Raw genomic sequence first — 23,075 nt, forward strand, 5'->3', positions numbered from 1 at the left:
ATACTAAAAAAGTATATTGAAAATCAATATTATAAAAACATTATAATACTTATAAATATATATACAACACATTTAATGCATACCGAGATAATTACATTGGCGTCATGTCATCCAAACATTATTATGTATATACACTGTATATCCCATAACAACGACCTATTTTAAGTCCACAATTTTTAGCCACAATTGGGCGACAATTACTTGTCATCACATTTATTAAATTTTCAAAGAATATTCTTTAAATTTTATTAATTATTTATTCAAAACATTTAAAATTTATATCTTTTTTCTTTTATTATTGTTACTTATTATATGTTTATAACTGTGTTAACTGTGTGACAAAATTTAATAAATGATTTTAATTGTTTAATAAAAAAATCTTTTATATGATTTTTATTTGAATAATATGTAATATTTCATAAAGTTATCAAGATTAATATAATTATTATGTATTTAATGTTTAATTTGTTGAAAACAATCACTGTATTGATTGTTTGCATTAATGCTAATATTAATGAATTAAATAATAATAGAGTAAATTCATTGTTTGCTTTAAATACAAGTACTATTAATAATAATATAAGAGCTAAAAGTGATTCATTAATTGAAAAGCAATTATTGAATTATAGTATAGTTGACCAAAACAACAATGGTTTAAAAAATAATAAAACAGGTATTTATCATTAATAATATTATTATTTAATACATAAAATCAATTAATAACAATTACAGTATTGTATATTTAAGCTATTTTTGTGTTATATTTTTTAGTATATAGAGTATATAAACTTTATATTGAAACATGATTGAAAATTTTCAGTGATAGCATAACATAGATTTATACAGTAATACCGTATGATATACAGAATATGTACAGAATATTTAAAATAATGAATAAATAACTAATTTAAATATTTTAATAATTGTATTAGAAAGATACAGTATATTAATACAAGTTTAAAATATATAGTAATTTTTGTTTTCAGTATAAAAAATAATTAATAATATCAATCTTTTATTAGTTATTTTTATAAACTTTTATATTACTTTGTAGACCCAACATATTGAACATTAATTATTAGTTTTCAATTATTGCAATTTTATTAGAGATTATAGTAAACAATTCAGTTCTGATCAATGGATCAAATGGTTCTACGTTTGAAAACAATGTAAACGAAACTCTTGTTATAAAATATTTAGTGAGAAACTCAACTGTTATCGGCACTGGTATTACCAAATGGAAGGCAAGCACTGGTAGTTATGGCAAATACACAAAAAGTGTTAACAGAAGAAGTACTGACAATAAGACCTTAAACAGCGACACTATATTTGGATATTTTGCAAGTGATGGCAAATTTAGACACTGTTACCAAACCAATGACAGAAAACATAAGTCAGTGGACAGGGAGACAGTGGCCAACAACACTGTTGACACTACATCCAAGTGTATATATTACAGTCGTTATGAGTTAAGCAAAGCGTATAACAGACAGATTGTTAGCAAAACGGGTTTTCAGGGAGTGTTTGGTTTTTACAAGAGAGGCGTCTTTCAAGAGTGCGAACCGCCAAAGGAACTGATCGACGACACCGTCCGAAACGATACTAAATATATACCGTTTGATATCAACTATAGTCATAAGTGTGTGTACATCGATGCAAATCTCCAGACAATTTATAAATATGATTATTGTTATAACTGTACGGCCAGACAAACATCCGGTGCTCTAATGATAAAGTTTGAAATATGGTTATTGATGTTTGCATTGATTGCTAACTATAAGTTTAATTCTTAAAATTATTTTAATTAACTAGTATTTGGTTTTATAAAAGTTATTTTGCTTTTTGAAATACTATTTCCGAAAAAATATAATATGAATATAACATTTATAATCACATTTATTTAAACTTATTTCTACATTTTTTAGATTTTCAATATTATTATATTTATTTATTTTATAATTACATTAGTGATGATAGTTTATGTTTCAAAGTTTATAATTTTTAAAAATGTTTTATTAGCTCGATTTCATTTTACTATATACTATAATAAGTTTATGTTAATCTTTAATATGAAATAAAAAAATGTATGAATTAATATATGAATAAATGTAATTGTTAAAAAAGACTCTATAAGAGAGAGAAAGAGAAAGAGAGAGAGAGAGAGAGAGAGAGAGAGAGAGAGAGAGAGAGAGAGTTTGAATAGTAAAATGAATTATTAATATATAATAATAATGTATTAAATATATAAATAAGCCTTCTTTATTGAATCAAAATTCGTATTGTTTATCTAATAAACAATAATAATATAGTTTTACAATGATTTATTAATTTAGTAATTATTCATTGTATGTTATTGTAGTGTTTAGTAATAATTAATATATATATATATTCACACACTGTTTTGGTATAATAATAGATAGAAATATTTTTATAATGCAAATATTTGCAAACAATTAAATATTAATTCTTAATAGTTTAGCATATTAAAAATTTATTAATGCTTAATAACTAATTTAGTAATTGTTAATATCATTTAAATATTTAGATATAAATTATTATAATTATTACATATGTGCATTAAATATACAATTTTGTATTTATAGATTAATAAGTTAGTAACTAAAATATTTAATATATTAACAAATTTTATTTCTGAAGTACAGTATATGTATTATAGATTTAATACTTGTAATGTATTTTATTATATATCTATATTATTAATTAATAATATAATTACCGATCATATTATACATAGAAAATAAATAATTTTATTTAAGATTTTTTAGTAAAAATAGATAAGTTAAAATTTTCTGTAATATATAGACATAGAGTGGTATCAACTGTACATATAATTCACTTTAACTAATTGTATAATATTGTAATTTGATTTTATTTAAATATATTACAATTTATGTTCATTGTATGTCTAAAAAATAAATGTTTTATAATAAATCTTAAACCATAATAATATTAATTATTTTATTTGCATTTAATTTATGCATTGCTTTTAGATAACATAAAATAATTTTTTTTATCAATATATTATATAAATATTTTATTGCAATTATTGATATTTAAACAAATATAGTAAATAATTCAAATATTTATAATTATATTTACTTATATAATAAAAATTATTTAGTATTTATTGTATAATTACATAAATTAATTTTACATATAGTATATTAAACTTGACTAAATTCATCCATAATTATAGGCAATTTGATAAATTGTTTATGATTTTTTAAAATTGTATAGTAATAATAATAATAATACTATTAAAAATACTATACAACTTTACAGTATAATAAAGAATTAATAAAAATGAATATTCATAAAATTTAATATATTATATGCCAATATAATTTATTTTGAACTAATTTAAAACATAAAAAATGATTAACATTTTATTTTTTGTAATTTTTATAAGCATATTTTTTTAAAAATTAATTGTTATAATCGTTGACAATTTGTTCGTTCAAATTATCCGTAGCCATAGATTTTTTAGATCCTTAAAATGATTTAGATTAAAAAAAATTTTTTAACAGCAATTAGAAAAACTAAAATATTAAAAATTATTTCAGTTATATGAACAATGATTACCGAAAAACTGTGAAACGGGTAGTTTAGCAATGGATAGATCGCCAAATTGTTGCGGATGTTGCTCTACCTTACCATCAGTTATATTGATTTGAGTGATGGTCTGATGATAGATGTACTTATATTGGTCATCGAAACTTAATTTGGTTATATCCGAGTGCTCACTATTATGGAGCCAGTGGTAGGCAAAACATCCAGCTAAAACATTAATAAAATAATATTAAAATAAAATTTCCATAAAATTATGTAACAAATAATAATATAAAAATAAAACTGACCCAGCCAAATTTTTCGCTGTTCATCGTAATAACACTCAAGTCCTTCCTCTACACTATTAGCAGCGGTCACAGCGTATACATTGATATTTGTGGGCAATTTATTGAGAAACATTGAACCTTGATCATATTTTTTTTAGTAAATTATAAAAGCACTTTAATAAATAATAATAATAATAATAAAATATAGTATTTTTATTAATTTATTTACCCGAAAAACATGCCTCCAAATAAAACACTAGTTTTGCGTACCGTTTGTTTTGATGCATATCTTTCAATGTGGTCACCAATTCTTCGCCGTATATATATTCCGGTAATAATATTATATCTTTGATTTTTATATAATAATAATAATCTTAATTACAATTTGAAAACATAATAAATAATATTTAATTTGTTACCTCCGACACCGTGAGACACATAAAAAACAAATATATGATCATTAGGTCCGCTGTTTATAACTTTTTTACCCCTTCGTGTTAGAGATGGATCGCCACGAAGTACACCGAGTAATGTCTACACAATATAACATTATTTGAATTGAACTTATAATTAAATATATAAAATTATAATAATAATACATTATATTATATTTTTAAAATTTATAACTTACGTATCCATTGACATCATCGCCGGTATAGTCTTTGGGTACGCCATGATATACATCCGTACCGTTTGGCGAATGAATGATTTGTCCCGGAGTTGGGTTATAGGAATTGTATGCAATGTCGTCGGTGTGAATCACTATAATATGATCATCGGGTATACCATTAGACCGGATAAATTGGTAGGCATGGTATACATTGGCCTAAATTCAAATAAATTTATAATAAATAATTGTAATTGAAATTAATTATCTATTAATTTTAGTTACTATTTGATTATGAAAATAATATTAAATAATATACGCAAAAAAAACATTACTTGAATACTATAACCCGCACCAAACCAACCACTACTACCGGCACACAATACAACCCAATTTGTGCCATTAAATGATGAATCACCTAATTGTTCATCAATTGGTTTAGCATCAATACTTAAATAATATACTATTAGTATACTATTAATTAATACTAATTTTATATTAAACATTATTTTTATTAGTTTAAACTTACTAAATAAGATACACACATAAAATTTAACCTATAATTAATCAATAATCAATATTAATAAATAAAGCAAAATAATATTATTGCAAACTAATTACCTTATATCTGGTTATTGTATTTATAAGCTAATAGTTTTGATTTTGAAAAAAATCAGATATAAATCACATAAAACACAAAACAGTAAAATAAGGTTAGTTTTCATAATCAGTATTTTTTAAATAGAGTTTAACAATTAGTATATATATTTTAAAAACCACTTAAAGATTAGTTATTTCTATTAAGTTAGCAATTTGTATGAATTAGTATTTATTCAAGTAAATACAATAAAATAATTTTATTGTATGATAACTTTAAAATAATTATAATTAATTTAATTTAAACTGGTTACTGTAGAGATAATAGTTTTTATTTTTTTAAAATTAGATAAAGTCAATGATGAGTCATATTATTAACACAAAACACTCAGATTAGTTTTTAGATATAGTATTTATAATAAACTTTAACTTTTATGTTTTCTAGAAAATATATTAAATAGTAATACAGTAGATATAATTAATTATTGTTGTTTAATTTAATTTAGTTATCTTTAAACTTAATACAAGTGCAGCATTAAAACCACTTAAAGATTAGTTATTTCTAATAAGTTAGCAATTTGTATGAATTAATATTTATTCGGATAATAATTGAAAATATAAATAAGTGCATGTAATAACAGTTTTGTTATAAAATTTCAACTCAAATAAAATATTATAAACTTAATTAAAAAAACAAAATGCACATCAAATGTAAGTACAGTATATATATATTTTAAATAAATAGATAAATATTTATAATTAATGTTTATTTTATATTAGTCCAAAACTTTATAATTATAACTATTTGGTGTCTAATTTTGGCCCAATTAATAAATGCAAGTAAATGTCCAAAACCTGAGTTACTAAAGCCGTGTACATGTGTTGAAATCAGTAGTAAGCCATATCTAGATTGTACGGCTGATCATAACCTTAACCTACCGGAGCTGTTTGCCAAACTGAGCCGTGAATTGCCGCGTGAGGAAAGATATTTTGAGAATATACACATCAGTGGCGATAAAATTGTTGAATTACCGGCCAATATGTTTGCGGACATCAAGTTTCATAGAGTAGAGCTCAAAGACTGTCAGAATTTAAGGTCTATTGATAGACATGTCTTCAATGGCACCGTTGATAGCATACGGAGCTTATCATTGATAAGATTACCACTAAATGAATCCAACGATAATACGGCTGTATTTGATATTATCAATTCATTGCATTCACTTCAAGAGTTATACTTTGAAAGTATAAATTTAAATACCGTTCCCAACAATGCTTTTTCCAAATTAGATAACTTATCGCTCATTAGTTTTCGTAGAGTGTCTACCAATAGTATTGGCAAAAATGTATTCAAACAGTTAAAGTCATTGCGTTTTCTCGAGTTTTACGAAGTAAACACTTTGAACATCAGTGACAATGCATTTAGTTTTGACGAAACAGATGTCAGACTCAGATTTATTATAATATTTTCCGCGTTTAACAACAGTGTTATAAGTGGACAGACATTTGATGGTATGCTAAGACCCGTTACACTGATATTTCTTCATAACGATAAGATTCAATATATAAGTAAAGATACATTTAATCGGTTTATACAACAAAACCCGAGCCATGAACTGATAGCACACATTGATTGCAATGATTGTCGCAATTATTGGCTTTTAATGATTTCCAAACAAAACAACGGTATTTACTGTACTAATGGCAGACAATTGAATGATAAAAGAAATTTTATTAATTGTTAAAAATGTTTAATAAAATTATCAAAAAAAATTAATGATTTTAAAAAATTTAAACACAATTAATACTGAATATTATATAATTGTTAGAGATAATAATAAATTATTTACAATAATGTAATAAATTTTAAATAAATAAAAAGTAATTTAACTGAATTTATTATTTTATAGTCAATTTTTTAGAATAATTTTTTATTCTGTAAATATGGCAACAATCCAATAAATATATTCATGTAATATATCCTAATAAGTTGTGAATTAAATAATTTAATTATTTTCTAATTAATGATTAATTAATCAATAATTAAAACTTTTTATGTAATTTAAATTTTTACACATAGATGAATATTTATAGACTGTATACTGACGTTAGAATTATATATTAAAATTAATTATTATTAAAAGTATTTATTTTATAGGTAATTGTGTAATAATAAGTTATGTTTATTACCAGCAATTTTGCTAAGTATTTGGAATTATGGACTGAAAATTTCAGTCTGAAATCAAAACTAGGAATTAATACTAACAATAAATTGCATACAAAATACTAGGAAATTATAACAATTAAATTTTGATTAAAGTAAATTGTGTTGACATTACAATAGATATATTTTATATAAAATACCAAATTTAATGCTCTTAAAAATTACTACAAATAATTAGAGTATTATGTTTATTAGTATAACTCATACAATATTTATAAGATTTTTATTGTGTTAAGATTTTCAATTCATTTGTTGTTGTGTCACAGGTTAGGGATCAGAYGATCCTTCAAACTGTGTCCACTTTGTTTTGCGTAGTACTAGAGGTATGTCTATTAAGACAAGGGATGTCTCAATAGACGGGTCGGTATAAAGCGTGGGTCGGTATTCAACAAACTTTATTAAACAAATTATATTAAAAACTGTTATATGATGTGAAAAATGACATTTTTATTATTTTTAAAAAAAATCCCAAGAATTTTATCTAATTTATCCATTTATATAATTGTTATGAAATGAAAAAATGCAAAAATACAGAAACAAATTATGATTTTTTATTATTTGTAGTCATTAAATAAATTAACTTAAAAATTTGTTATAACTCACATTATTATTTATACAGTACTATAATTTATCATATATATATATCGTATAGTTTGTTTAACACTCGATGTCGTATTTTGATACGTTTTTTGTAACGGTATTTGTGAATAGTATTTTACAAATATCATATTGTTTTCTGTTTGTAAACACAAGTAGACATATCAATCAAACATTTGTGATAACAATATGTCCACCGAAGCTGACCAGTCTCCCGAAGAAGAACATATTCGGCATTGTATTTTATACGAATTTGATCGAATGAAGAAATTGGGCCGAAGCGACAAAACGGATCAATGAAGTATATCCCGAATCAATTGGTGTTCGAAAAGTTCAGAGATGGTTTGATCGATTTAAATCGAATGACAGATCTCTTGTGGATAAGAGTCGAGGACACCCTACTATTGTCATCGATAATGAAGTTCTTTTGAAAGAAATAGAAGCGGATCCGAGGCAAACTCTTCACGATTTGTCACATAAGTATGGGGTTTGTCGAACTACAGTATATAACCATTTGATCGAAATTGGCAAAGTATATAAAATCGGAAAATGGGTACCACATGATTTGTCACCCGAACAAAGAGCCAATCGATAGAGACATGTCGACGTTTGCTGTTCTCAAAGACGTTCCATTTTTGGAACAAATAGTGACAATGGATGAGAAGTGGGTGTATTACGAAAACCCTGTCATAGGTGGTCAATGGGTCGATCCTGAAGAACCTGCGATACAGACGCCGAAAAGAAACCTCAATCCTAGGAAGGCAATGCTGTGTGTTTGGTGGGATTGGATTAGTATTATTCATTATGAAGTTCTCGAATATGGTCGGACGATAACATCTGAGCTCTATTGTCAACAATTGGACAGACTTAAAGAAGTATTGATGGTAAAACGTCCAAGATTAATTAATTGTAATAGGATTAGATATCAAAGAGACAACGCGTCGAGTCATACTTCAAGAATGACTCAAAATAAAATTTGGGTTGGAAGGTTGTACCTCACCCACCATACTCTCCAGACATCGCACCTTCAGATTATTATTTGTTCCGAAATTTACAGACGTTTCTTAATGGAAAAACATTCACTGGAATCGATGATATCAAAAAAACCATCGATGACATCAATCAAAGGACTACTTTAGGGGATTATGGCTTTGCCTGAAAAATGGCAGAAAGTCATTGCTAATGATGGACATTATATAGATAATTAAATTTTATTGTATAATGGTTAATTTTACATTTGAAATATTAGAAATAAAACGACACCAAGTAATGAACAACCCATATATATGTTTCTATAGTTTTGTATTCAAAAATAAATCCACATCAATAAAATTATAATTATCTTTTATACTATGTTTTTCAATGTTTATGTGTTTATGTTGATAGTCAATGCAGTGTTTTTTGATTGTCTTAAATCAATTTATCAATATTATAATTACTGTTAATTTTGGAAATATATAATTATGTATGACTAGCAACAAAATAACAATAAAAATTTATTTATTTTATTATACTTTTTAAATAACATAAATAGATTAAAATAAAAATAATTTTATTAATTTACTATATTTAATATAAATATATTTTTAAAACATTATTTTATTTACAATTAATTTTTTATGTAAAATGTCTATCAAAAATTGTTTATTATACAATTTTACAAATTTTTTAAATGATTCAAATATATCGCCTAATAAAACAATAATAGTTCAACTAATAGCTGCACCTCCTTATATTACAATATCGTAATTATTTTAAATTATTATAAATTATTTGCAAAAAATTTATAAAAATTTAATTTATTAGTAGATTGTATGATCATTCTAATAATACATTTAAAATATGTGGTCCAATGGTTATGTTATTAAATGCTCTAGCTAATCTACATCATATAAAGTAAACATCTAATTTATTACAAAAAAAAATAATATATTAATTTGCATTATTTGATTTATTTTTTTAAATAACAACAATAATAATAATAAATTTATTTATTATTTATTTGATGACTAGTTTATCATTCAAAAACGATCCAAACGATTTATACCAAATGATTGACGATATATATGAATCGGGAACCGATATTTTGTTGGCACCGGTAATTGGCAGTCATTACATGACTTATTCGGAATCATTGGCACCGTTAGGTTTGACATTCAGGCACACGGATTGTATTGACTATTACGAGGCCAACTCAATAGCTGCCAGAATATGGTCGGCAACTATACCGTTGTTTACATATATTCATACGTTTGAACCGCAAGTATGGTTAGCAACTTTAGTGGCAATTATTGTAGTTTCTCTGTTCTCATCAGTTTGGAAACAATCGTTAAAATTAATCACATTTTGTGAATATTTGTGGAACTATTGGACAGTTATGTTCACCCATTCCTTGCAGTCATTTCTATTACGGACAACCAGACAATGGTTTCTAGAGATGTGGCTATTAATGACGTTTTTATTAAACATATTATTTACGGCCACATTGTTGGAGCATATGGTCAGATCGGTACCGATGCAGACAATCGACACATTGGAACAGTTAGCTGAAATGGTTTCCGTTAGTATAGTCACCCGCAGTGACGGACTATTAGGCGAATATGCGAAACATTTGGACAATAGTTTTACTCATAAATTAAATAGTCATTTGTTAAGTTATTTGAAATTTGAAAACGTGTCCGAAATTGTGAGAACCGGACTGAGAGATGGATCGGTAGCTTTGGTGCAAAATAGTCTACAAATGATATCTTATTTGATTGAGTTTACCATCGAAGAAGAGATCTTTTATAAGCCGAACGAACGACTCATTGATTTGATTCACATATCCCGCAAAAGTAGTAGTTTTGAGCCATATTTTTCATTTATCAACGAAAAGACTACAAAAAACTGGTTATTCAATGCATTCAACAAAATGTAGGTCCAGTTTGTCATTAAATTTATTATTATTATTATTGATAATAATTTTTTATATATTAAACTTTAGTATATTATTAGTACGCGAATCGGGTTTATATATGAAATGGACAAATGATGGCATCGATTGTATGAATGATTTATATATTGATAGTTGTATGCGATTAATGGGAAAACAAGATATTAATTATTATCAGCGATATCTTGATTATAATATTATTGGTTTTAAAAATATAGCTGGATTATGTTTGCTTTATACATTTGGTATATGTATATCAATATTTATCATTATAATTGAAATTATTGTACATAAAAAATTAATTTATAATTAATTTACAGAAACAATATCTGTATACAACAAATTAATAATCTATGAAAATATTTAATGAAAATAATAATTAAAAATATTTTGTTTGTTACGCGACATAACAGATATATTTTAAATTTAATAATTATCAATTAGGAATTATCTAATAATTTTATTAAATTATATTGAATATTTGTTTTTTTATTTGTTTTAAGTTAAAATAGTTTGTTAATTAAAAAAATAAAATGTAAATTATAAGATTATTAAATTATTTTATTAATATTGAAAAATTTAATATTGAAAAAATAGAAAAATATCTAATATACAATATAAAATATACAAGAATTTAAATAAATTTTAATAGCAATTTTTTGAGTATTTAAAAATTTTAGTAAATTATTATTATATAATCATATATTTCTATATTCAATAACATGCGAAATAAATGATTTTTCCGGTAAAATAAATGATTATTTTTATTTATTCTGTAAAGTATTCTTTAGTAATTAACTTTAAATATTTTATAAGTTGGTAATTATTTATTTTTTCTTTAATTTAGTTAATTATGTTGTTTTTAGAATATTTTATAAGCGAACAAATAACAATAGTTATATCTAAAAAACAATTTTATTATATTATATAAATCTATTAAGTGTTTACAGTATAAGGTATGTGTATATTATTATTCTCAGATTATTATGTTTGAATACAAGTATTGATTTATCCAGATTTTATTTAATTATATTTAATAACAAAAAATAAATTATAAATAACATAGTTCATATGTTGGAAAATAAATAATATTTATTCTAATTAAAGTATTTGTAAGTATTTTACTATTTTAATTATTAAATAAAATTCTAGTAATTACATAAAATTTAAAAAACAATTTTATATAATTTTTAATTATAAAATAACAGTATAAACTTAATATTAATTTTGAAATATTTTATATAAAAATAATTTTAAATCAATTCAAAGTTTTATTCTTTGAATATCCGATAAATATAAACAATTTTTATTAATTATTTTTGGATTATTAATTATACAATAATTATAGTGCATAGACTACATCTATAAAATATTAAATTGTTTATGTCATGTATAATAATATTCTTTATTAAAAAAAACTATTATCTAATAAAAGTATAAATATAAATATATTTTATATTTTTATACAAATATCTTGTTATATTAAACTAGAAAAACCAATATTTTATAAACAGTTAAATATTTTTATTATTTTATTAAAATAAATTCAATAATATAAATGTTATCAAATCATTGTTTAATTTATGATGAAAATGAATTCATGAAATTTTCCGATAATATCAGTGATTTAAATCATACTTTAATTGTTCAGCCAATATATGTGCCGCCGTTTTCTGATGTTTCGTATGTCTTATATTTGATTTTTTTTAAAAATATCTTATATTTTGATTATATATATTTATAGCAAACTAAAAAATGATTTACAATATATATTATGCGGAACATTGCTTGAATTGGTGCGACTATTTGCACAAAAACATCAAATATTGTAAATAACATTTTAATATAAAATATAATAACAATATAAGTACTTTAATATATTTTTATTTAAAACTAATTTATTTAAGGGTTAAATTTATTGGTAAAACAGAGTCTATCGATGAATTAGTAAGCAATATATTTGCCAAAGATATCAATCTAGTAATGGCACCGTTAGACGCCAGCAAATATCTGGAATATTCAAATCAATTGCAAATGTTTATGAATTTCCAGTTCAAACACACCGATTGTATTGATTTCTACGAAATGGCATCAATGGTAGCGCTCAAGACTACCGGTGCGGTCAAACATTTCACTTATTTTCGTTCGTTTAAACATCACATCTGGGGATTGATATTCATATTATGTTTGTCAATATCGATGATATCTGTACTACAGTTGCGATTGACATTAAAGAAGAAACCATTGAATAATTGCTGGTATTTATGGAAATGTCTATTATATTTGTGGAACTATTTTATTATGTTATTCGCCAAATCTATGCCCAAATTTATTGGCAAATCTCGTTACAAACAAACAACTAGTCTATGGCTTATGGCATCACTAATACTGAGCATAATATTTACATCTTATTTATTAGACTACATGTCATCGGTAGTACACGAAGTGGTAATCGACTCATTAGACGATTTGGTCGATCGGCCGAACATGAAAGTCGTGACCCGGTTTGACAGTTCGTTAGCTAATTATGCAATACATCAGCGAAATAGTAGTCAAATGGCTAATAAAATCTATGATAAAATGCAACAATTTGTCGATTATGAAGAAGTTAGACCACAACTCATCAGTGGTTTAAGGAACGGATCTCTGGCCTATTCTGGGCCGCGATTGGCACTCATTTTTAATGTATTAGAAATGACTTCAATGGAAACTATCGACAAAACAGACAAACCGCTTATCGATATTATGCATATAACCAGAGATAATGGAGGACTGGAACCATATTTCATGTTTATTCATCCAGTGATCGGTCACTGGATCTATGAGCCAATGAATCAATTGTATGAATTATTTTTATTTATATAGTATTAATTATAATAAGTATTAAAAGTTTTAGTTAATAATTTTAGTTAGTATTCAGAATTAAAACTAATTATAAGTTTTTTAAAACTAGAATTTTTATAGTCCGTGAATCTGGTATTTATGGTAAATGGGAATCAGATATATTGAACTATAATCGCAAAATAATACAAAATTTCGATAACATAAACGACAATCGTTACGATATATATGGGTTTCAAGCTTTAGAGTTGACTAATATTTTAGATTTACTATATATTGTAATATTTGGTTTAATGACATCTATTTTAATATTTTTGTCTGAATATATATATTTCCGTAACTTCATTATACGTCCAAAACTTTCAACTATTATATATATATAAATTAATTAACTTATATTATTATATTATATTTAGAGTTCAGGCACTTTCCAATGCAGGGAATTCCCTAATAAAATCCTTCTAATTTTTCGGAAAAATAAGAAAAATATTTTATTATCCCACCTTAGTCAGTTAGAAAGGAAAATATATTTTATATTTCTAAAATAAACCAAAAATATTACCAAAACTTTATTTTTTGCATAAAAATAAATTCAATCAATTTAGTGAAACTATTTGACAATTACACTCAAAATACATGCAATAATGCAATCAAATATTATAACAAAATTGTTGTTTTTGGTTCAATAGGTGATAGCATAAGAGGGGCAGCAAAAAGATAGTATTCCCAGAGAGCAGGAAAAATGGAGAACTTTTGGACGATAAAAACGAGGAAAAAATTTGCCGCAACTCTTATTATATTATTATTAAAATATTCAACAGTAATCGACCCCTATTTCTGCCCCCACTTTGCGCAATTAAAAGCTGTAAACTATATAATTTTTAGTTTTCATTTTTATATTTTATACTTTTCATGTTACGCTAAGTTAAGACAATTGATAAAAATATAATTTTATTTAATTAATATTCGTTAAATTTAACGATCATTTATGGGCTTTTTGATAAGTTTTAAATATAGTTTTTAATTACTCATCAATAAAAAAATTGATTAAAAATCTTAACTTATTTAATAGAAAATGATTCAAAGTTAACATACAATTAGAGCTATGGTTTGATTTTAGTGATACTATGTTTGACACTTTAAATTGTATAAATATAACTGGACTAATAAAGTATAAAAACAAAATATTTTTAAAAATTGATTTAATTAATTAAAAGATCAATGGTCAATTTTTTAGAGGGGGTAAACTCTCATGTTTATACACCCTATATTACCCTATATTACTTTCAATTAGAAAACATAGAGACATATAATCATTGACATAACTTTTATATATTATATTTATATACACCCAGCAAATTTACTATCTTATACTGGGAAAATCTTAATATCTTTTTAAATATAAGACGGATTTTRATAATGTTTGTTTTAAAATAAAGCTTAACTCCCCGATTGATAAATCAATTAAAAAAAATTTCAAAAATAATTATAAATCTACTATAAAATTTAATTAAGCTGAAAATTGAAAAAAAATTTTTTTTATAGAATTACGTCAATAAGTCATCACATTCTATAACATTTACCTCTAATGTCTCACCTTTTCCATAGCATTTGCTGGAAATCGCAACTTTTCACTTAAAATTATTTTTGAAATAAATATTTTTTAGTTGATATTTTTTAATTGATTTATCAATCGGGGGAGTTAAGCTTTATTTTAAAACAAACATTATCAATATCCGTCTTATATTTAAAAAGATATTAASATTTTCCCAGTATAAGATAGTAAATTTGCTGGGTGTATATAAATATAATATATAAAAGTTATGTCAATGATTATATGTTTTATGTTTTCTAATTGAAAGTAATATGTGGTAATAGATATTTCTATTATCTATTAGATTAAATAATCTTTATTTATTATAATTAGTGATTTAATGACTTTATAATATTTTTCGTTGGTTTAGACAACGAGACTAACTCTTATATACTGTATATTATACGTATACATCATATTATGAAAGTAAGATATACACTGTATATTATATAGTATATAAAATAGTGATAACTATTGTAGATTACAATTTCAAAATGCATTACTAACAATGCATAGTTCTGAAGAGACTTTCACAAAATGATATAAAAATTATTTTAAAATATAAATAATACATAGTATTAATCATGACATTAAAATTTTTCACCTAATAGGGAGGTTTATTGGGGTATTAAGAGAGTTACACATTACATTGGACACACAGTGGGGCAATGGTTAGAACCGTGGATTAAGTACCTAAAGGTTTTGGGTTCGAGTYCTAACCAGTAAAACACACGGAGATAATTATAATCACGGTAAAATTTATATTCATGATAGTCATAGTTTACAAAGAAATCATTAAAACACAAATTATTTTTACATATCGAACAACAAATAAAAGCCATATTTTCACAGTTATTACATACAATTGACTAACTAAAACAAAATTTTATTTACATTTGAAAACTCAATATCTTTATAATTGTTATTTTCAATATTATTACTATTATMATATAAATTATTCCATGATTTTTTGAAAAAATCATTGAAAACATCAGAATTAAACTGATTAAACATAAGAGACCACATTTTAATAATATTATTTCTATTTTTTAACTGTATCAATGTWTTCTAACATAAAATAATTGATAATACGTTTGATAAAATCCTTACAATATCTAAATACACATAAATCTAAAGGTTGTAGTTTACCTGTTGTAATTGGAGGTATTGTTAATCGTTTTAGTAACTTTCTCGACGTATTTTCTTAAAKTTTATCGTCTTTTTGCCCGCCATACGAATCCAAAAGTAATAAACATTTGTCTGGCATATCAGGAAGAAAAGCATTTTCAAACCTGAAAAAATAACAGTTAAATTTCAGTGTGTTCTACTGGTTAGTATTTTTAAAAACTTTGATACATTTGATATGYGATTTTGTCATTTTTCCTGAATGACTACAGGTTATCATTATGTTTGAACATTGAATTAATGATTTTTTACAATTGGTCCCAATTTACCAGTAAGTTCTTTAAAGCATATCAAAGCTTTAGGAAAAAATGTTTCGTTTTTTTTATTTTCGGCATACTGTATACGAGTGGGTACAGTCAAATAAGGTTTTTATTTTTTGCTCATTAACTATTTCTCGATAACTGATTATTTTGACAGCTTTTCGAGAAACTATTCGGTGTTTTAATTTAAATCGTCTTATCCACAAAGAACTTGCTTTTATTTTAAAATTATAATTTTGGGAATATTCTAGAGCCCACCGAACCAAATCAACACAATGTTMTGGTAAATATTTTTCTCTGGCTTTTCTGTATTAATACAGTACATACCTTTCAATTTGAAACCATTTTTGACGTGAGTTTCCATTAATGTTGACATATTTTTAATTCTATTCAAATTTTCAACACTTTTCAATGAAAACCTATTCATTATTGTTTTTCTTGAATGTGTTTTGTGTTGATTACAATATTTGACGATTTCTTCTATTTTTTCATAACTCATATTCAATCCTAAAGACTATAAAATAAAATTTAATCTATGAAAACAAACAAACAAAAAAAACAAAATCCATTAGCTCACAATCTTCAAGATTATTGTTGATGTTATTAACATAATCATTAATAAATTTATATAAATTATTAGCAAATACAATTTCATACTGATTTATAGGACTTTCATTGATCACATAATTTTGTTTAATTAAAATATTTAAGTTATTTAAAACATTAAAAACATTAAATCATTGTATTTTATAATAATAATAGACAATAATCAGTAATAATTAAACAATAAAATAAACAACAATAATAGATAAATTATATTTATATTTTGATGATTGTATAATAAAAACATAACAAACATAGTTTTTAATATATTAAAAGAATAAATTTATTACAAAATATTTTTTACAGTTTATTTATAGATATTCAATATTTTATATTAGTCAAATATTTTTTAATTTTATTTTTTAAAATTTTATATGAAAAAAAATAAATTAAAAAAAAATTCTCGGTGTGTTTTACTGGCTATGACTCTAACCCAAAACCTTTAGGTATTTAATCCACTGCTCTAACCATTGCACTACTGCCTAATTTTTATAACACTATTTTTATGTTAGTTATATTAGTAATGTAATGTTTAACCTCCTTAATACACCACTAAACCTCCCTATTAGGTGAACAATTTAAATGGTATGATTAATACTATGTAATTTTTTTAATAATTTTTATTTTATTTTCTGAAATTCACTTCAGATCTAGGTGGTGACTGATCCGCAGACCTTTCGCAGACCCCATTTATCTCGAGAACCGATGGTCTGACGACAAAATGATCAAAAGTAATCTTGTAGATATTAGTAAAACTAAGTTGCACATTATGGTCCCGATCGGATCGGATCACCCGTTCCCGATATATAGCCGAAAAACTGGTTATTTTAACAAATTTTCTCTGCAGACCCCTATTATTTCGGTAACCGATAATTGGACAACAAAATGGCCAACATATATTTTGTAGATATTAGTAAAACTAAGTTGCACATCATAGTCCCGATCGGATCGGATCACCCGTTCCCGATATATAGCCGAAAAACTGGTTATTTTAACAAATTTTCTCTGCAGACCCCTATTATTTCGGTAACCGATAATTGGACAACAAAATGGCCAACATATATTTTGTAGATATTAGTAAAACTAAGTTGCACATCATAGTCCCGGATCGGATATATAGCCGAAAAACTGGTTATTTTAACAAATTTTCTCTGCAGACCCCTATTATTTCGGTAACCGATAATTGGACAACAAAATGGCCAACATATATTTTGTAGATATTAGTAAAACTAAGTTGCACATCATAGTCCCGGTCGGACCGGTTAACCCGTTCCCAAGATATACCCGAAAAACTGGTTATTTTTAACAAATTATTTCCGCAGACCCCTATTATTTCGGGAACCAATGACTATACAAAAAAATGACTAATAGTAAAAATGTAGAAAATAATTATATAAAGTTGCTCGTATTAGTTTCGGTCAGATAGCTATAGCCGTTTCCGAGATATATCCGATTAAGTTTTTAATATATTTAAAATATATATTTATATAAGCTATGTCCGCAGACCCCTATTATTTCAGGAAACAATGACTGGACAAAAAAATGACCAATAGATAACTTGTACATATTAACAATATAAAGTTGCACATGTTGACTTTGGTCGGATCCGACTACCGGTTCTCGAGTTATACCCGAAAAACGGGTTTTTTTAAACAAATTAAGTCCGCAGACACCTATTATTTCGGCAATCGATGAATGGACAACAAAATAACCAACAGTAGACTTGTAGATTTTTAAAATATAAACTTGCACATCTTTGTCCCGGCCGTATCGGTAATCCCGTTCCCGAGATATACCCGAAAAACCGGATTTTTTTAAAACATTTTTCGGGTATATCTCGGAAACGTGTAGACAGATCCGACCGGAACTAATACGTGCAACTTTAAATTTTTATTTTTTACATGTTTACTGTTGGCTATTTTGTTGTAAAATGACAGGTTCCCGAAATAATAGGGGTCTGCGGTCTTAATTTGTTTAAAAAACCCGTTTTTCGGGTATAACTCGGGAACGGGTAGTCGGATCAGACCAAAGTCAACATGTGCAACTTTATATTGTTAATATGTACAAGTTATCTATTGGTCATTTTTTTGTCCAGTCATTGGTTCCTGAAATAATAGGGGTCTGCGGACATAGCTTATATAAATATATATTTTAAATATAGTAAAAACATAATCGGATATATCTCGGAAACGGCTATAGCTATCAGACCGAAACTAATACGAGCAACTTTATTTAATTATTTTCTACATTTTTACTATTAGTCATTTTTTTGTATAGTCATTGGTTCCCGAAATAATAGGGGTCTGCGGACATAATTTGTTAAAAATAACCCGTTTTTCGGGTATATCTCGAGAACGGGACAACTGATCCGGTCGGGACTATGATGTGCAACTTAGTTTTACTAATATCTACAAATCATGTGTTGACCATTTTGTTGTCCTGTTATCGGTTCTCGAAATAATAGGGGTCTGCAGAAAAAATTTGTTAAAAATAACCTGTTTTTCGGCTATATATCGGGAACGGATGATCCGATCCGATCAGGACCATGATGTTCAACTTAGTTTTACTAATATCTACAAGATTACTTTTGATCATTTTGTCGTCAGACCATCGGTTCTCGAGATAAATGGGGTCTGCGAAAGGTCTGCGGATCAGTCACCACCTCAGATCTATGCATTGTAGTAAATGATTAAATCAATACAAATAAATTTATATAAATAGTTTAAAGGAGTTCAATGATAAGCTATTAAAATATTAAAGGAAACATTCAGTTAAAGTCATAATTAAATGAATTCAGTTTATCTGTTTCGCAAACTAGACAACAGTTAACTAATGTTAGTAATTGCTTACATATTATTATAGCACTGACTGTCAAACAGTTATCTAATCATAATTAATATACTGACCGATTGTATTATACATCTCTATTCGTTAATTTTTTTATAATTCAAATCAATATATATTTTATCAATCTTTTCAAATCAATAAATATGTATTTTATTCAAATTTTATTAGGAATTAACAGAAAATAATATATGATTAAAAATATAAAAGTCACAGAATATTCTTTTTTTTGTTGTTTCTCATTGTATATGTATATCAATATACTGTATATCATTATTCTAATTTATTAAAATATTTTTTAAATAGTTATAAAAAACAAATAAAAATATACTATTAATGCATAATAACAATCTCTAAGAAAAAACATTACATAATAAATTAAAAATAATAAAAATAATATTTCATAATACAAGACAAAATAAATGCAGTATAAAAGCAAATGATTAAAAAATTATAAAATTAAAGATAATAGACATTGATGTCGATGTTTGCAATAATATAATAAGTTAATTATTTTACCATTTGATATTTAGCACAAACATATTTCAAATACAATAATAAAATTTTATAATAATATATTTTAATGTATAAATAATTATTATTAAAAAATATATCTCATGTACATAATTAGTATTATTATAACATAAATCTTAAATAAAATAATACTTAATATTATAGTTGTTAAAAGTTTTAAAATTATTTGTAAAATACTGTTTAAAATAGATATAAAATTATCAACATTTTAATCATTTAATACACATAATTAGTACAAATTAATTACTTTAAAATGTACGAAAAAGTGGCACCAAATTTTGTTTGTGATTATAATATATTTAACAAACCCAAACCATATCAATTTGATCATCAATTTGAACAATTGGGAAATTTTACATTTTCAACAATCTTTTTTGTAAAATTATAAATTATTTTTTTTTAATTTCATATTTAATTTTTTATAATATATTTTTTTATTTTTAGAAAAATGGTAGTGATTTGAAATATATATGTGGACCATATTTTCAAATTATCTATGAATTAGTTAGACGTACTAAATATGGGTAATATTTAATTACTTATAAATTTTTTTATTTCTTTATTCATTTTAATAAATAATTTTATTAATTTAATAATTAATTGCTAATTGGTAATTACATTTTAATTAGTGCAATACCTATTGAACTTAATGATAATTGTTTGAATTGTTCCAATTGTAATAATTTAAATACACATGAACTAGCTCAAAAATATGCACAATATAATGTAAGTTACATTAAATAATTAAAATAATAGTAACTTAAATAATTTATAACTTTTATTTTAATATTATATATAGTATGTAGACATATTAATTGATACTCATGGATTAAATGAAAAGTTGCTTGAACATTTTTATTTTGTTTGGCCCTTTAAAATGCAAAATTATGCAATTCTTGGCAGTTTATATCCATCGACCAAAACTAATCAATTTGATGCCATCGCATATATTTTGGATAAATATGTATTTACTTTAGTCTTATATATTTTAAGAAAATCATACTTTTACTAATTTATAATTAATTTTAGTTAAATTTATATCTAATCTAATTGATCAAATTTAGCTTTAAATATAAAATTTGAAAAAATTATTAAAATAATATATTGTATTAAGTTTAAGATTTTATATTGCATACATACTGTATGTACGACTATTGAAAATAATATAATTATTGTATAAAACTTCTATATAATACTGAATATAATTTAATAATAGTATTGGTTGGGCATTTTATTAACAATTTTAATTTTTACAATCATCAATACAATATATTATAAAATCGATATTAATGCCAAACATACTATTAATAGGTAATTAAAATTAGTTTTTATTTTTATTATAATTACTTAATTTTTTAATAGTCCAAATATAAAAACAATATTAATGATGTAGTTATGGAAAATATACAATGCTTTAGTTGCTGATTGTATGTTTAATATTTTAATTTATATAAATTTATTATTAAAATTATTAATTCTTCAATTTTATTTTTAGTTAATTTAAATCTAGATATGTCAGTGTATTATTGTTTATTTTTTGGTACACTATTTATCGGTAAATTTTTTACATTAAATTTACTAAATCAAGAAATATTGTCAATTTATTTGACAAATCCATTTGAAACTATTGATTCATATGAAGATATTATTAATAGTGAACGCAATTTTGATATATATTTATTTATGACAGATAATGGTTTTAAACTTTATCAGGTATACCAACTTAAATCAATTGTTAAATTTAATAGAGACTCTTAAACAGGAGCGGCGGCGATGATAGCGGCGATTCTATTAATTACAATTATCTGGTCAACAATAAATTTGATTAAAATGTGACCAATGGCAATGTTGGAGATAATTTTAAACTGGATAAAATTGTAATTGGTCATTTTTTAATTAAATATATGATTGGCCAGATAATTGCAGTCGACTATCATTTATAAATTTTTTAAACAGTCGAATATAAATTATCTGGCCAATCGTACAATTAATTTAAAAATGACCAATTACAATTTTATTTAGTTTAAAATTATCTACATCATTACCATTGGTCACATTTTAATCAAATTTATTGTTGATCAGATAATTGTAATTAATAGCATCGCCGCTATCATCGCCGCCGCCGCTGTTTAAGACTCTCTCTAAATTTAATATAATACTGAATAAAATTTTCAAATTTGTTTTATCAAATTTATAAATACTATAAATATAAATGTTTATTTTTTAAAAAATAATAATAATATGAATTTTGTTTTAGAATAAATCGACAGCAATTGAAATGCAAATAATAAAAAGAGCCAAAGAGTCAAATAAAAACTATTTGTTGGGCGATCTGACTATGAATAGTCTACTTAACAATCAATTCGATAGATTATTAAACAATATTGAAGAATATCAAAC

At 24.3% G+C, this 23,075-nt stretch overlaps 3 protein-coding genes across 3 annotated transcripts; 2 read left to right on the plus strand and 1 right to left on the minus strand.

Annotated features, from left to right (window-relative positions):
• Positions 1-3,446: 3,446 nt before the first annotated feature.
• On the minus strand, positions 3,447-5,076 carry LOC128962342 (legumain-like). The gene is made up of 7 exons (XM_054308716.1): positions 4,800-5,076; positions 4,489-4,683; positions 4,277-4,391; positions 4,087-4,203; positions 3,879-3,995; positions 3,604-3,798; positions 3,447-3,511 (listed from the first exon to the last, which is right to left on the minus strand). The coding sequence occupies exons 1-7, from the start codon at positions 4,968-4,970 to the stop codon at positions 3,447-3,449; spliced, it is 975 nt and encodes a 324-aa protein (XP_054164691.1). The 5' UTR covers positions 4,971-5,076.
• A 595-nt stretch (positions 5,077-5,671) lies between these two features.
• LOC128962439 (uncharacterized) lies at positions 5,672-6,855 on the plus strand. Its single transcript, XM_054308813.1, has 2 exons — positions 5,672-5,772; positions 5,842-6,855. The coding sequence occupies exons 1-2, from the start codon at positions 5,760-5,762 to the stop codon at positions 6,804-6,806; spliced, it is 978 nt and encodes a 325-aa protein (XP_054164788.1). The 5' UTR covers positions 5,672-5,759; the 3' UTR covers positions 6,807-6,855.
• Positions 6,856-7,952: 1,097 nt separating this feature from the next.
• Positions 7,953-9,041, plus strand: LOC128962343 (histone-lysine N-methyltransferase SETMAR-like). Its single transcript, XM_054308717.1, has 4 exons — positions 7,953-7,957; positions 8,150-8,369; positions 8,416-8,766; positions 8,871-9,041. Exons 1-4 carry the CDS (start codon positions 7,953-7,955, stop codon positions 9,039-9,041), a joined length of 747 nt encoding a protein of 248 aa, XP_054164692.1.
• Positions 9,042-23,075: the final 14,034 nt, after the last annotated feature.

Source organism: Oppia nitens, unplaced genomic scaffold, assembly GCF_028296485.1.
Source record: "Oppia nitens isolate AA-2021 unplaced genomic scaffold, nextdenovo-longstitch-racon4-pilon3 scaffold6_pilon_pilon_pilon, whole genome shotgun sequence".
Lineage (NCBI taxonomy): Eukaryota > Metazoa > Arthropoda > Arachnida > Sarcoptiformes > Oppiidae > Oppia > Oppia nitens.